Source organism: Styela clava, chromosome 2, assembly GCF_964204865.1.
Source record: "Styela clava chromosome 2, kaStyClav1.hap1.2, whole genome shotgun sequence".
Classification (NCBI taxonomy): Eukaryota; Metazoa; Chordata; class Ascidiacea; order Stolidobranchia; family Styelidae; genus Styela; species Styela clava.
In genome coordinates, this window is record NC_135251.1 from 30468088 (window position 1) to 30483893 (window position 15806).

The 15806-nt window shown below is 36.4% G+C and overlaps 1 protein-coding gene across 3 annotated transcripts; it reads right to left on the reverse strand.

Annotated features, from left to right (window-relative positions):
* Positions 1–2739: 2739 nt before the first annotated feature.
* LOC120336664 (uncharacterized) lies at positions 2740–15020 on the reverse strand. 3 transcript variants are annotated; one of them, XM_078110217.1, is made up of 6 exons: positions 14099–15020; positions 4556–4686; positions 4229–4302; positions 4043–4096; positions 3599–3685; positions 2740–3209 (listed from the first exon to the last, which is right to left on the reverse strand). In XM_078110217.1, exons 2-6 carry the CDS (start codon positions 4606–4608, stop codon positions 3049–3051), a joined length of 429 nt encoding a protein of 142 aa, XP_077966343.1. In that variant the 5' UTR covers positions 4609–4686; positions 14099–15020; the 3' UTR covers positions 2740–3048. The 3 variants fall into 3 exon arrangements, with proteins under 3 accessions (XP_077966343.1, XP_077966342.1, XP_077966341.1); XM_078110215.1 differs by lacking the exon at positions 14099–15020 and adding an exon at positions 4866–5085 and having other exon boundaries at positions 2741–3209; XM_078110216.1 differs by lacking the exons at positions 4043–4096; positions 14099–15020 and adding an exon at positions 4866–5092.
* Between the last annotated feature and the right edge of the window lie 786 nt (positions 15021–15806).

Consider the following 15806-nt stretch of genomic DNA (forward strand, 5'->3'; position numbering starts at 1 on the left):
TTGCTTTTAGCAGCCAACAACTTGCTTTCACGTTTCTCCGGAGTTTTCGACGCTCTTTTACATTGAGTTCTGATTTTATCAGCCAACAATCTGCTTTCACGTTTCTCCGGAGTTTCCGACGCTCTTTCAGATGGAGTTCTGATTTTAAGAGCCAATAATCTGCTTTCATGTTTCTCCGGAGTTTCCAACGGTCTTTCAGATTGAGTTCTGATTTTATATGTCAACAATCTGCTTCCATGTTTCTCCGGAGTTTTCGACGCTCTTTCAAATTGAGTTCTGATTTTATCACCCGACAATCTGCTTTTACGCGTCTGTTGAGGCTCTTGCAAATTGTGTTTTCAATTTATTGAACAACCGCCTGCTTCCACGTTTTTCTGAACTTTCCGATGCCCTTTTACATTGAGATCTGATTTTATTAGTCAACAATCGGCTTTCACGTTTCTCCGGATATTGAGTTTTCATTTTATCAGCTAACCGTCTACTTTCACGTGTTTCAGGGGATTCCAATGCATGCTCTTCTACATTGATTTCTGATTTTATCAACAGCTTTTCTGTTCTCGCATTCATCGGCAGATTGGAAGTATCTGGATAGTCGCTGCATATCTTTGAAGACTTCTTCACAAGGATGGTTTCCGGTACAATGGCTTGTAGACTGTGGTTATGCGGGCCATCTTCAATCAGACTATTGCTGCAACATTCGTTCAAATTTTGCGTTTGGCTTGTTCGTGTTTCCAATAATCGCTTGATAGCTTCCTTTTGCATAGGCATCATGATTACAACTTAAGCTAACAGATCATATATACATGTAAGATTCAACATTTTCACGACACTTTACGGCCCAATAGAATAGGATTATTTTTCCCATATTTATACAATGAGGGCAGCTTATCAGTTTGGTTTGGATATAGCAGTCCCAATTTATTGATGTGAATAGTTGAAGAAACCCTAACCAGCGGATAGGAGAACCACCCTTTGACAGCGAGAAGTACAGTATACCTCAAGCACATAATAATTCCATATATTGAGAACACCTGCATCGGCCTATCCAATCCTCATTTTTGCTTGGATGGCTAATAATAAAACATGTATACACTAAAATTCCCGAGGCTTCGCCAGTCTGGTAATCAGGCTAAAGTTACTGAATACGTCGTATTCCACTCCAACAATCCTTACTGCATATTTAAAAAATTGCAGACCCCTAACGACATGCAATGGCCAGTTACGAAGCCCGCACCGGTTACCATCCATAAAAAGTTACCGATCTTTAGAAGCGGCGCGATAAGTAAAAGAGCTTGTTACCAAAAATGACAGTTCATTTTTGAACGCTGCGTGTTCCGAAATTGATTAAAATGTTCAGCATACATTTTGTGAGCCCACAGGTTTTGAAGAATATCTTAGTTCAAAATAAATGAGCTGAGGAATTGATTGTCTAACACAGGGGTGTGCAACCTTTAATACAAGAGGGACATATACAAATACTTGGGTGAAACCGCGGGCCGCAACTTCATTTAACATAACTATGCTTTCTGGTAGTTGCAAGCACAAATCTGTGGGTTGTTGATCTTGTGACATGCGTTGTTCGCTTCGTACAAGCTAGCTGTTAGGGCAGTGGTTCTCAACCGGGGCCGGTGGCCCCCCAAGGGGGCCACGAAGCAATTCAAGGGGGCCACGACACAAGGCTAGTAATTTAATATAAAGCGACTTCGTTTGCATTCTTTTCATTTAAAAGAAAAGTTCCCGTTCACCTCAGTTTTATTACTTCAGTCACTAGGTGTATTCACTTTTTTGTGTGTGCGAATTGTTTGAGCATAATGGAATTTAGAATCTACTAATCCGAATAGTTTGTTAGTAGGCCATCTACCAGCAGACGGGCAGTTTCGCGAGACTGCGAGATAACGGTCGATATCATGTTATAACTGCAGAAGCTTATATGTAAATTCCCGATCCCTAAATGGAACGACAGTTGCGTTGGCTTTGGCTTTATTGATGACATGGCTGCCGATGTATGCTAACAAGTTTGCTTTGAAATCAAGCAAAGAAGACTTTTCGAGTTTTTGGTTATTCCTTTGCTATTCTTACCTACTACTTAGTAAGAAAGCTTTTTCATTGCTAGTTTAATTTGCCACAACCCATCTGTGCGAATCTATTTTTTCTGATCTTGTTATCAACAAAGCAAAATCTAGGAACCGTCCTGATGTTGACAGTGACAATCACCTGGCTATATCAAAGGCGGTGCCTAATATAAGAAACCTAGTCAGACAGTCCCAAGCGCAAGATTTCCAATGATCGTTTATCTAAAAAGCATTGACTTTTTTACCCATGGTTCGTTTTTGCATTCTATAAAAGGTCGCAAATACATAATACAATCTAACACGTCAATTTTTTTAGAATGACGAACAGGGGGGCCACGAGTGCAAAAAGCCTCCGGAAGGGGGCCACGAGCCGTAAAAGGTTGAGAACCACTGTGTTAGGGCATTGTAATGTCATAGGCATAGAATTCGACTCAGGTATAGGTTTTGCTTCCTTTTGTGCAGCATTTGGCACGCGGGCCGCAGGTTGCACACTCCTGGTCTAACACGTCTTCGGCTGTTAAATGCGGTATTTCTACTTATTTTCATATTCATTTTCAGATATGTTCTCATTGGTGTTTTATTCAACTACCATTTTATTATTAATAATCATGTGCATACTTCGATCACTGTTTATTAATAGTCCCACACTACATTTTATAACCCCAATTCTTCTTGTCATTATTGAATGTGCACCTTCTTTTTTTTTTACGATACCTAGAAAACGTGCACTTCATTCTTCACTTCAATTACATCCCAGTTGACAACATTTTGTCCAAACTAAATAGAGAAGTAACATATAAAACATTTTCTGGGGTCAGTAACCGGAGGAACATACTTGCGATGTTGTGTATACATTTGTATTTAAGTTCGTGCAATATTCTTGCATATGTACAAAGTACTCTGAACATGCTAACAATTCCTCATAATATATAGAGATGTTGCAATAAGTCTGCATATTTATTCAAAGTCTGTCATGTCAATTTTTAACTTTTTTTGTAAAATCAATCGACTTGTCGGAACATCCTGAAAGCTTGAATTTCGGTCGAATTCCAAAATCGCTGAGAGCGTTAATAGCTCTGATAATGGTTGGAACATCTGCATTAGGAGTCGCAGTGAAAGCCCATATGATGTAACCACCTAAAAATAGCAAATTTGTTATTACTTTGCTACAGGAAATAGTTATTTTTTTCATTTCCGCTTTTGTTACTGTATCGTTTATTCTAAATAGCAAAGATGAAATAACTATTGTGAAGAGGTAAGGTGCATTTTCCCAGCTGTATGTTTTCTCAAATCTCTTCATACTGTAAAAACATATTCAAGATACTAGTCCACATAAATCAATGTTGCAAAAGCTATTATGTATGACCTAAGAAATTATCAAGAGCAACATAAGATAATAACTACATGCATACGACAATTTTGAAACTGGTGGTAAGTTAATTTTGCTACGTCTATCCAAATAAAAATAAGACATGTAGGAATTCTCATGCACGCACTCTTCAACTTACTAATAACTAATGCCTTACCTTTTTCATCACAGCTTATGTGAAAGAAGTAAGATTCATTGTCCGTCAAGTGAAATGTCTCGCCTTCGCGACTGTTCAGTTGATTTGCTATACGTTGTATAAACAAATGAAATAAATGAATTAATTCCTGGAATGGGAAGATTAAGCTTAGGAATAGGTATTACCAATCTTCTTGAACTATATTACTACTATTATATATGTTTTGTACATTTATCTAGCTTCAGTGTGTTGCCTGTTCTTAAAAAAAGTGACCAAACGAAAATACATCACTTATATGGCTTTTATTTGTTGCACCAAACTGATTAAGATTAATCACACAAGAGCATATTAATATCAAGAGCATATTAATATAAACAATCATATACGATCATATATTTGATATGTTTTGACTTAAAAACTACGTTCATATTCGTTTCAAATATAAGATTTTAATGAAAATCCAACCTTCGATAACAGCTTTATTGTTCAATTTTCCATTACGATTGTAAACATATTTTCCTAAATAAAATACAAAATATGCTTAAAAAGTAATAATGTTAAACTGTTTCAAATAGCATTATTATTACCGTTTTGGCATGCATGAAATATGATCAAAAAATAAAGAAAGAAAAATAATTGAGATAAGCAAACCTTTTGGAAGACGATTATTGTAGTTTCCATTGGGTTGAAGGTATTTGGTTACTTCCACTTCGCCCTCTTTTTTTCTAAAATATGAAATATGGCAATATTTTTTATCAAAACTGTTTAATTTTTAAAAAATGACCTAGAAATTTCTATATTCGTCAAAAGTTTTGATTTTAGTTACAAACCTAAATTTACAATTACAACCCGATCCGAGGACCCAATTAAGCAAATTATTCATTATTTCTACTGACGTGATATCATAAACACATGGTATGCCATTTATCTCAAATAATAATAAACTTGTACATGATAGTGTAAAATATCAATATTTACCCGTTCACAAAATATTTTCCGGTAAACTTGAATCCGGTTTTCGTGTACTTCATGTTTAGAGCTGTTTTGCATTCCAAGTCACTCGTAATAGGATCTCCATTGTCGAATGCAAGATACCAATTTCTTGGTATCTGAATGTATAAGAAAAGCAATGCTCAAATATATAAAAACGTGGCGCGCGACGGGTGATGTTGTACGGAAATGATTAGCTGAGCAGGAGGTTTCGTGGAAAAATGAGTTCGGCTGCAGAATTGACGTTCGGTTACAAAATTTCCATGTTAAACTTACAATATTAAAATAACTTAATTACCTTATTCCAATCAATTTGATTTTTGCTTTGGGGAACTTTACATACATGTTTCCCTGGTATGACCACAGATAAAACAGATAAATTCAGCAAAAATAAAGCTCTCTTCATCTCGAACTTAACGGAATGAATAATATTGAGTACAGACTCGAATTAAAACACCAGACAACTTCTAATGTTTAGATTCGTGAACGAACATGGCATGAACGGAAATAATTCGCACGGCGTAGCAAATGTTGCTTCGACATTTCTGAATTTTTTGAAATGTGAATCGGGAGATTAATGGACTTCGTGATCCTCAGCTTTGTTATTCAAGGGTCTAAGAAGTATTATATTCTGTGACCTCATGATTAAACCACTTGAGTAAAAACACGTTCAGCGCTTTTTATCAGTATATATCATAAAATAAAGCTCAAATAACAATGAAATTATATCGCTAACATCACCGTGAAAATATAGCTACAATTATAAGAGTATTTACAGAAATACATTTGTGTTAGTGTGCAGCTGGACTCTTTAATTGGATAGAATAGTCATGTTTATTCCAGCTACAGTATCCTTGCAGTATACGCATACGGATCCACTAGCATAAAGGCATAGAGAAAAGATAAGAAGTTAGTCTCGCGCAACCCAACTCAAATTTAAATTATAAGAGTATCACCGAATTGAGCTATATTATGAATGTCTTACAATAAACGGAGATCTGAAATTTCATTTTGCTTGTAAAAGTATGTTTTACTTGGTATAATATGTCTAGTGAAGTAAATTATCCTATGTCTACTTTATTTGCTTTCAGTAAAATATTTAATCTGCTGTGTTGGATATCCCTATTTCAAGCAACGATGACGCAAGGTCAAAGTTTGACAATTTGGTATGATGAGATATAAAATCAACGCTTTTGAATTGAGCCCTCAATTTGTGAAGGAATGCATGTTAGACAGATGGTATTACAAGACGTTAAAGCAAGTTTGAGTTACATGTAAAGATGTGAGTTCCAGAATTTTGGATCAACTTCAATTGGAATCCAATCGAAACAATTTTAAGACTATGTTCGTTATTTTGATTGAAACGACGTACCTATCCCAATGACAATAAATCGACAAGCCATGCGCACAATGGTGGAATTCACAGATTAATTGATTCAAATCAATCTGTCCTATGGATATGATTTGGTTTAGCACCGCAAGTGAGAAATTGTCAAAGGCAATAAAATAGATGGAATAATGCTTGACGATTTTTGATCCTCCTTTATCACAATGTATTCAAATTACAATTTAGAAAATTTTAGACTCTTTTCAAGCCCCTGAGACATCTCCAGCAAAGCCAGGGTACTAATCAGGGTTTTGTTTTTTATTATTTCTGAAAAAACATCTCGTGTAATGTAAGTAAAAATTCTTGTTTTGACTTTTACTATTATCGCGTTCATTTATCGCCAAGTTTGTACCTATACCAAAGTCGTAAGATTTTAACAGGAATGTTTATCGGAGATATCAGTGAGACGTTTTGTGCAAGAAAAATCATGAAACATATCTCACGAGCCTACTACGATCCTAAAATAATTGGATCAAGGCCGCCTTCGACAACGAGTGTGTTGCCATAATGAAGAATATTCTTAGGTCGGCAACTTGCGGATTTAGTTAGACCAGCGGTCGGCAACCACCGGGCCGCGGCCCAGTGCCGGTTGGTGGAAAGGTTACCGCCGGTCCGCAGAGAGGTGACACAAAAACAGACAAGACCGTAATAAAATTCCTACAATATAAACACAAACCCTACGATTAATTAACAACAGCCAACAGCAAACCAGACAAACAATTCACAAACAATTGCTATGTCAGTATGTCGCAATAATGCTGGGTCAATTGTTTCCACTACGCCTCTAAAAGAATGTTTCTCATCAGTCCGTACGAGCGATGAGCATATATGCTCATTGGTTATAAGATATCTGCAACAAAATAATTCTCGCTAAGAACGTGACTACTCCACTACTGGCTCATTGCTAACCGGTCATGCCTAGTCAGTGCTAATTTTATACTTCAGAATCCGGATAATCATAAAGTTAGCACATCGGGCAAAAATAGTTTTGGCAAAACAAACATCAATCAATACCCAGGCCAGAGTCAGAAGGTCTACACTACAAGCATTGGTACTTTTCTCGAAATCTTATCAATGTGAGGCTTGGTTTTCAATATTGATAACTACAACAAGGAAATATCAAAGTAGTCTGGATGTAGTGCGTCAATGTTCCCATATGAGAACAGTTAATGGCCAGCAAACAAATACATATATCACATCAAATAGCATCACTTTCGTTTATTAGTATATTGCCAACATGAATTTCCTAATGTGTATAATTTATTGCATAGGCTTAGTCTGTTTGTATAAAGGTGGTCCGCCGAAAGTTTGGTCAGGCTTTACCGGTCCGTCACTTGAAAAAGGTTGCCGACCACTAGGTTAGACGATGAGACACACTGATCTAGGCTATGCTTATTGTAATACCTCTCTGATACCATGACGTCACAACTAATCTGTTATAACGTCATAATAGAGATTTCGAGTTTATTTATTAGCACTTTTTCCATACAAATTAAGTCATTATTTCTGTTAATACTGTTCGGTTTATTTAAATTAACATACTTTGTTTTTAAGGTTAAAAGAATAGAGTTTTTCAAAGTTATACAAACTCATTTATTTAACGTATTTCCATTTTCGCCAGATGGCTTACAGGGCGGTTTCGTCGCAGGGTGGTTTACAAACGACTTATCTGCGCCAACCACGTTCGCGGACGCATTGAACTATAGCCTGAGAAGGTGTATATGGTCAAGTCATCGATATTTGTGGAATTTCGAAGAGTTTATTGCCAATACGAAGTGCTTGGCAGGTTTTGAAATCCATTTTTCTTTAACATATTCAAGAAAAAAAATAATAAAAAAACTTGATTTAAAACAATTCTCTTTGAACAAATCCCTAGTAATAATCAACGAATCGGTATAAATGTATTTAATTCTTCGGATAAATGAAAAAAATAATCTTTTTAACCTTAGTCACATGCAAAACTTTTCATAGACGAGTAGTCGTGTCATATTATTAAGACAATTGTGCCGTGTTGTTAGCTGACTGGTGTAAACATCATAAACTGCGTGAACGACTTGTTGGGTATATTTTAATAAAACAATAGTTTGTAGCTGGACACGACATGTAGAAACTTGTAATGTTCTTTGTCATGTTAGTCAGCAATGTAGTGTATTTTAATTGAGCCATATTTTTATATAATTTATTTGAGCCTTGCTCTCTTGTTACGGAGTCTCTCTTTGATCCATAAAAAGGTGAACTGGATAAAACAAAAAATTGTGGGCCGATATCGTTAATGAATACTGATTACAAAGTCCTAACGAAGAAATAAGCAAATAGTTTGAAATATCTTTTTACGAAATATAATATATATATAAATTGCATATTTGCCATTTTACAACCGACCGTTATAAATTTATTCAATGGGTGCATGGGCTTTAACATAATTTTGGTAATTTTGAATCATGAACCACCACGTAGGGGAAGGTGGGGCACGTTGGGACATGGTGCACAGTGGAAAATCAGCTCTCACACTAATACTATATTCGGAATCCGGTTCGCGGTTCGATGTTTCAATCCGTCCATCGGTGAGTTACAACGTCCCCGCAAACGGATAACGGACGGGTAGAGCGACGCAAGCTATGAGGTGAAATTGGTTTTGGGGGGTTGAAACTAAAATTTCACCGTTCCAGTTTTTTCTTTTTTCTAACTTAGCCTTTTCAACGTGACAAACCACCGTCTGATATCTTTCAGCTATAGTCCACTGTGAAATATTTATAACGTTGGCGAGTGGATGTGCCTTCCGAATTTCGCCGTGAGATGATCTGAAGATATTTGTTGATTATGGGGAACAATGGACCGGGGTTCAGTGGGACATGCCCTACATTGCACAATTCGACAGTGTTTGATACAACAAGTGCTTAGAGACCTATAGATGCGTTATATTTCCATGTAACATTATGGTATCTTTCGACCCATGGCCCCATATGAAATATATTCGAGAATCAAAAATATTTCCAGATTTAGATTCGGATTAGAAAATAATTTAATTTGTAAGCGAATTTTTTGGTGGAATATCTGAAATATTTCGGTTGAACATTGATTTTAAAAATCTTAAATCTTCAAATTTGAGGTCTCCCTGTTCTTTAGACGATTATGCTGATTGATTGCTTATTTTTAAGGGCATACTTCCTTGAATTTTAACAGAATGACCCATTGTGCCCCAGGGTCTGTCCGAATGTGCCCCACAAGTGGGGTACAGTGGGACACTTGACAAACGTTTTTCAAAGCATTTTGGTGGTAAGATGTGTGTCGCAAAGGAATTTCTTAGTCGCTGAATAAAATATACATTTACCCCTCTCTGCAATAATCCCGCAAAGTCATATGAATGTGCAAAATAAAGGGCTCAAAATATGAAAAAGAAAAAAAGTGTCCCAACCTTCCCCACTTTCCCCTACTATTTTTGCCAGTCGGTTTTGGCGTGCCCGTTTCAAACTAATTTCATAAGAAGAGACGGGTGAAAGAATTAATTGCAGTGCACATGGATTCTCTCAGGATCGCCATATTAGTCGCATAAGATACTATTTACCTCTGGAAAGAGGAAATCTAATAACAATGATTAACGTATTGCAAACCATGTAAAGTCAATCAGTACATTTGTGATCATGACCATTCCAATATATTGTATTCGAAATTCATATAATGTGAAAATTGTGGTAAAGTGTACGTAATTATATCAGGAAAAGCTAAAACATCATCAATTTACAACTTTACTCGAAGAATATAAACCAGCACATGGACGTATTTTTTTATTCAGTTGGTAATCTTCGGGATAATACAGGCCTTGGCATTCAGTTTCCGAGATAAATATAGCGAAGAGTACATGTTAAGTCTGTTACTCGTGAAAGCTCATAAAATGATTAGGGTGTTCGCCGCACATGGAGTTTGTGCATTCCTTCTATATGCAGTCAGTACAAAGAGTGTGTGTTTGTATAAGCAAATTTACTGAAAGCAAGGATACGCGCATCGCTCAAAAATATAGAACAATGATTTCTGAGCAAAGTTACAGGAGGCAAATGAAGTTGAGAGAGCTTCTGATACTTTAAATCAGCGTTTCCCAACCTTTTTTGGTCGTGAACTATTTTCTCAACGGCGAAAACCTTTGCGGACTCAATGTGCGTTTATTGCAACCGTACTCTGTGTGAAAAGCAATAAAACCAAACACAACAGAACTTCAACAAATTTCAAAATCGGAAATTCGCCGCAATTACGCGTTCGTTAGAAGAGCCGAATTTTTTAGTGTATAAAATGGCCTTTTCTGTCGCACAATATTCAATCCAATGACGACGACAAGAATTTTAAATGTCCTTCTATTTTAATTTAATTGTGTTCATGGTAACTCGCGGTTGCTTCGATTTACGACAACATGAAAACATTACTGCATTAAAATGGCAAGGCAATCTGGGACTATGATGATGTGAGAATATATTGCCCCATGATATTTAGATATTTAGTTTGGATACATATTTTTTGCGATCCTGCGAATTTGTTATCGCCGTTAGAAAAACCCTGCTATCTGCTATAAATTTCCAGAAAGTACAACTTGATTTAGCACCTAAATATAAATTAAAAATATATTTGAAGTATATCAGTAAATTAAAAATACATATTCATCGCCTTGCTTTATTATTATTTGAATTGTGATCATTTCAATCTGCGGACGTGTTGACGAAGTAAAAGCAATACTATACAGAAAATATCATGACAATGCGTGGACACAAAAATGCGTGAAAGTGCCTGATTATATTTTGTTTTGATTCGTATTTTTGTGAATTCGACAAATCTGAGCTGTTCGTACCAATGTGGAGGCATCCTGAGGGGAAATCCAAGGAATCCTGAGGGAAAATGCCCTGGTACGTATACTAAGGCAGCACCCGAAATTTTGCGATTTGTAGTGTCTAAAAAAGCGTTTTTAATCGCGGACCATCATAAAACAAAACTCAAAGTGCTCTCCGTTTTATTTTTAGTATTGCCGCTTTTCAATTTAAAAAATTTGGGTTGCCACCATTGACACTTAGCATCAGAAAAAAAATTTATTCCTCGTTGTTCGAACTCGCGAAACACCATTTAGGTATCTATCGAAACGTGTGCAGACTCGTGTTTTCGTCGGAAATCCGCAAGTGAGTTGGGAAATCCGATCGTTTGATTAAGCGACACGCAAGTGACCCGTCGCGTCACCTGTTACCAAATTTTCGAATAGTAAATTTATATTTTAAAAGTCGAATATATGCTCAGCCCTACTCAGTAACCAGTAATTATTGACTCGATCAATGTTATGTGAATAAACTTGCTTAATATGTTTTATGTAAATTCTAACGTAAATCGTAACTTGGCTGATAGTTGAGTTTCGCAAAAACTTTGCTACCCGCAGTAAATTTCTGGCTCGTTGCGGACTCATTTAAACGCTCCGCGGACTCAGTTGAAACCGCGGACTCGGGTTGGGAAATACTGCTTTAAATAATCATGGCGTAGAGATAAGAATTGTTATTCGTTGGGACTGCAACACGAAATAAAAACTTAGAGACTTAGATTTTGAAATGTTTGTTTGATGAATACAAAATTTATCACGAATGTAAAATTCGAATTATTCGTTTGCTGAATATGAAAATATTTACAAAACTTCAAATTTTAAAACTTTGTTTACCAAATATGGGATATAATATTCACAGCTATTCGCAAATTTACGAAATGTTTCGTTTCTGCACTTGTTTCAGTCTTATACATTGTTCAAAAGAATATGAGACAGAATAGGCATATGGTTTTCCTTATAGTGGTGGGAGTGACGGTGTATTAGCAACTGTGTTCATCAGACAGTGGGTAAAAATTACTAATCAAGTACGCTGTGAACAATCAATTAGATAAACAAGAGATCTAAGTTCAAATATATGGGCACGTAGCGCCACATAGTGGCAAAATTGTGATGACGTCATATCCCACAAAGAAACGAGTCCCATACAGATCACTGGAATATTTGAAATAAATAAAAGTAAAAGTTTTTCAGCGAAAAATTGAGTCTTGAAGCACTGACAATTTTATAGCGATTGGCCCAGTAATCAGAGAAAAAGGCGATTTTTTTCTGTTACAAAGAACAACAACATAATAACGAAACGATCGTTATGTCCACTAACGTGTCCAATAATACAGAATGCAGCCATGCACAATGGATACGACGGCAAAATAAATGACAAGAAAAAGTAAACACTTGAAAGTTTGATATCAAGCCCTAACGGTCTAGATCAGTGTTCTTCAACCTTTTTTTTACCGTGGTATACCTTTTACAAATTTGCAAGAACTTTGTATACCTTTCAAATTACAAACTTGATTTAAAACTTCAATAAACGTTAAGTTTTAAGCAAAGATTGTAAAAAATACTAAAACTGCCATACTGCAATATCACCATGAAATCTAATAGGCTACTTTCCGCAAGTTCTAAACGGTGTACGTCTGACTGAGGGCCCGAGCATCAACGGGAATAATGTTCAACGTAAATCAAGCAAAAAAAGTCGGTGATTGAACAACGCTTTTGATTTTTAAGTTTACCGCAGACAATACTTTCCCCTAAAGTTACACTTTAATTACTCACTGTATTTGTAGATGTGTTAACAACTAATTCATTTCAGCATTTTATCCCATTTCTCTTAAATGTGTGATAATTATGACAGAAATACATTCGGGTATTATCGATTGTTTGAGCAAAAATTCATTTCATCTCAAAAGTATTCTAAGATATCAGGAGAAAGTAAAAATCTACCACGAAGGGTTAATTTATACCTCAGAAAAGATATCTAAGTTCATAATATGCACTATTTTTTAAGGCGATGAACGAGATCCGTCAAAGATTTTTGGCTAGAGCGGAATGTTAATAGGAAAACATGTTTCTGCCTGGGCCCGAACCACTTTATGGGGACCGTTTGCAAACGCGATGACCACTACACTATGGAAAGACATCAGGGTCGGTTCCAAGCCGATTCGACGAACCACGGATGTATGCGTTCCCCATATGTAGAAGTCATCACGTTCGCCTAACACGCGAAAGATTATTGTTAAGTCTCCCAAGAGTATTGTTCATTATAATATGACCCACCGGCGTATGCGTTTCTGTAGTGTAGTAGTCATCACGTTCGCATTACACGCAAACGGTCCGCATCGTTTTAAAATCTAGTTAGTGTTATGGGAATGATTTGAAAATTTGAATTTCTTCTTTCTTTTCAATCTTCTTTTTTAATTTTGAGCGGTAGCAAAGGTGTTTATTTGTTGCCCTTGCTTTAGGGAAGATCCGAAATTTTGAAACGAACGATTTCATGTCATTTAAAGTAAGATACAAAGTAGTAAGGGCGTCGTTTTCAACACTATTTTGCTCTATTCAAGAACTATTCCCTGATAATTGGCCGTTTTGGGGCTTACTATCAATTCATACTCCAAATTAATAATCCGATTTGGCAAAAATGCGCGATTGTATAGCCTGGAGAACTCGGTGGTGAAGTAAGTCTATAAAGGGGATATCAGTGGCTGCTTATATCTTGCCTTGTTTGTAGCGAAATCGGGTGAATAAGCAGCATTCGTAATACGTCATATAAAAAATAAGATAGAATTGGGTTGCCCAAATTTTGGCTGGCTACGCCTTTACCGATGTAGATAAAGAAGTCGATTATTACAGAAAACATCAATTCTTATCGATACTTGGAAGTATAAGATTGGAATTTCAAATTTGGGGTTAAAAAATGGGATAGGTTCACACATTTATTTATTGTATAAACTATGCATAAACAGCAGACAGGCTATAAAAGCGATGTTTTGTACAAAGCTTCCACCAACGGTTTTAATGAGAAAATTATTAATTGTCCAGTTAAGATTGCATATTGTGCCGAACATAACAATTTTTATTCATTCCGAACCAACTGAATAATTATTAATTTTTTATTTAAAACATGGCAGGATTGTTTCTATCAAATCTTACATTTTGTGTATTAGTGGTGGAGGCTTTGTACAAAAGATCCAATGAGAGTTCCCATAAGATTTGAAAGCACGATCATGGATATTTTGCTAGCTTTGTAAAGTGAGATCTTTTGAACTACGTGAGAAGTGAAACAAAAAAATACCTTACTTACGTTGGTAGAGATAAATATCAGTTTTCGACATATAAATGCGAAATGTATATTGTATTCCAGACGGAGAAATTGTTTGCAATCGGTGCCTTTTTATTAATGAAATTGCATTCTTACTAATCCCGGGGATCGATGAAGAGTTATTAATCTGACGGGCACAGCAACAGAGCAACCAGCCTATCCTGACCACAATTTAAGTTGTTAACATGTCCTGACTTCTTTTTATTAATAAAATTGCATTCTTACTTATTCCGGGAATCGGTGAAGAATCAGCCACAAGGCAAACCTACAATTTAAGTTTTATATGTCCTGACTTCTTCAATCCACTTATTTTTATACCCTGGTGACTTCCCTCTGTCTTATTTCTGCTACTGACCCCGACTGGATGCCGTCCTTGCAGGTTATAATTACCTGTGATATCCGATTTCCTTCTTGTGTGCTGCCGGCGCTCTGTCTGATTTGTGCCACTGACCCCGTCTTGCCAACTTCAGTTCAGTAACTTCATTTACTGGCTTCTTGATTTTCCTACAGTGTTTTTGAGTACTCACTCTGCTTTCTGCCGCTGACCCGGACCTTCCAACTCTGCCTAGTTCACAACTAACTTCCTTCCCGTGTCATGGGGCACTCTGTTCTTCACACCCAGTCTGCGCCGGATTAACCATTAAACAATATAAGCACGTGCTTAGGGCATAAAGCAAAGAGGGCACCACAGAAATTTTAGAGCAGAATTTCATATAGTTTATCGGTGTTTATTAAAATATTACGAGTTCACCAGACGACTCAAACTTTAAAATGTTTGCTTATTTTTCGTTTTCAAGTATCATATTAACCTTCTTCAATAAAAATAAACACTGAAACTTATTTATTAGACACGAAACGGCCTATGAGTCGTTTTCTTAAATTGCTTTTCCTTCCTAGTATTCCCCTTGTTGCTGCATTTTTTTTTAAATTTGGGTTAAATTTAAAGTAAGTAAACTCGCGATATTTCGATCACTTTTGGGTTTTCTCCGCCTTGCGGCCCGAGAGACCTTCTCAGAAGTTGTTGCGGTCCTTCAACCTAGCAACCTTGAACCACACTGAGGTAGATTACTAGGAACCGGCAAAATTTCAAACTACAGTTGTAACTCGTTTGGTTTTTTAATTCACGTTGGGACTGAAGGCAGGAATTTTTATTGTCACACTCCATCAGGATTAGAGCTCAACCGATATATAGGCCCGTTATTGCGTGTTTGCCGATATATCATATCAAGCTCAACGGCACCTGGTCGCTACCCATGCGCTACGGCCACTGACGATGACACAACCGTCAAAATATCACTTAATTAACAGCTTTTCGTCTAGACAAATTCGGTAATTAACATGCTGCGTTCGTTCGCGCCGTAGCCTTTATGATGCACATGGAGTACATCCGACCAAGAGTGTAAAATTTTTCAACATCAAAATATATATATATGTTTATTGTATATTATTACTAAAAGTTTGTAAGGAAGGGATAGTATTTACATATTCATCCCGCGGAGTGATGAAAGCCGAAATGACGACGTAATCAAACCTGAGTACCGGTTATGCTGTTCAGTTAGTCTAGTTATCAAACATGGAATCATTTATTGAAGCAACCCAATGATTCTGAATTTATTTCATCGATGAAGCATAACCCCAATGGAACATTTAAGAGGCCCGGGGAATCCAATAGTGCGATTGATTAGTTGTT

What these genes read in the sequence shown, in the direction of transcription:
- LOC120336664 (XM_078110215.1), bottom strand. Translation starts at nt 4,973, where the DNA reads ATGAAGAGAGCTTTATTTTTGCTGAATTTATCTGTTTTATCTGTGGTC. An exon ending in ATCAAATTGATTGGAATAAG is followed by an intron (nt 4,687 to 4,865) that starts GTAATTAAGTTA and finishes TTATACATTCAG; the next exon opens with ATACCAAGAAATTGGTATCT. An exon ending in GGAAAATATTTTGTGAACGG is followed by an intron (nt 4,303 to 4,555) that starts GTAAATATTGAT and finishes TTCATATTTTAG; the next exon opens with AAAAAAAGAGGGCGAAGTGG.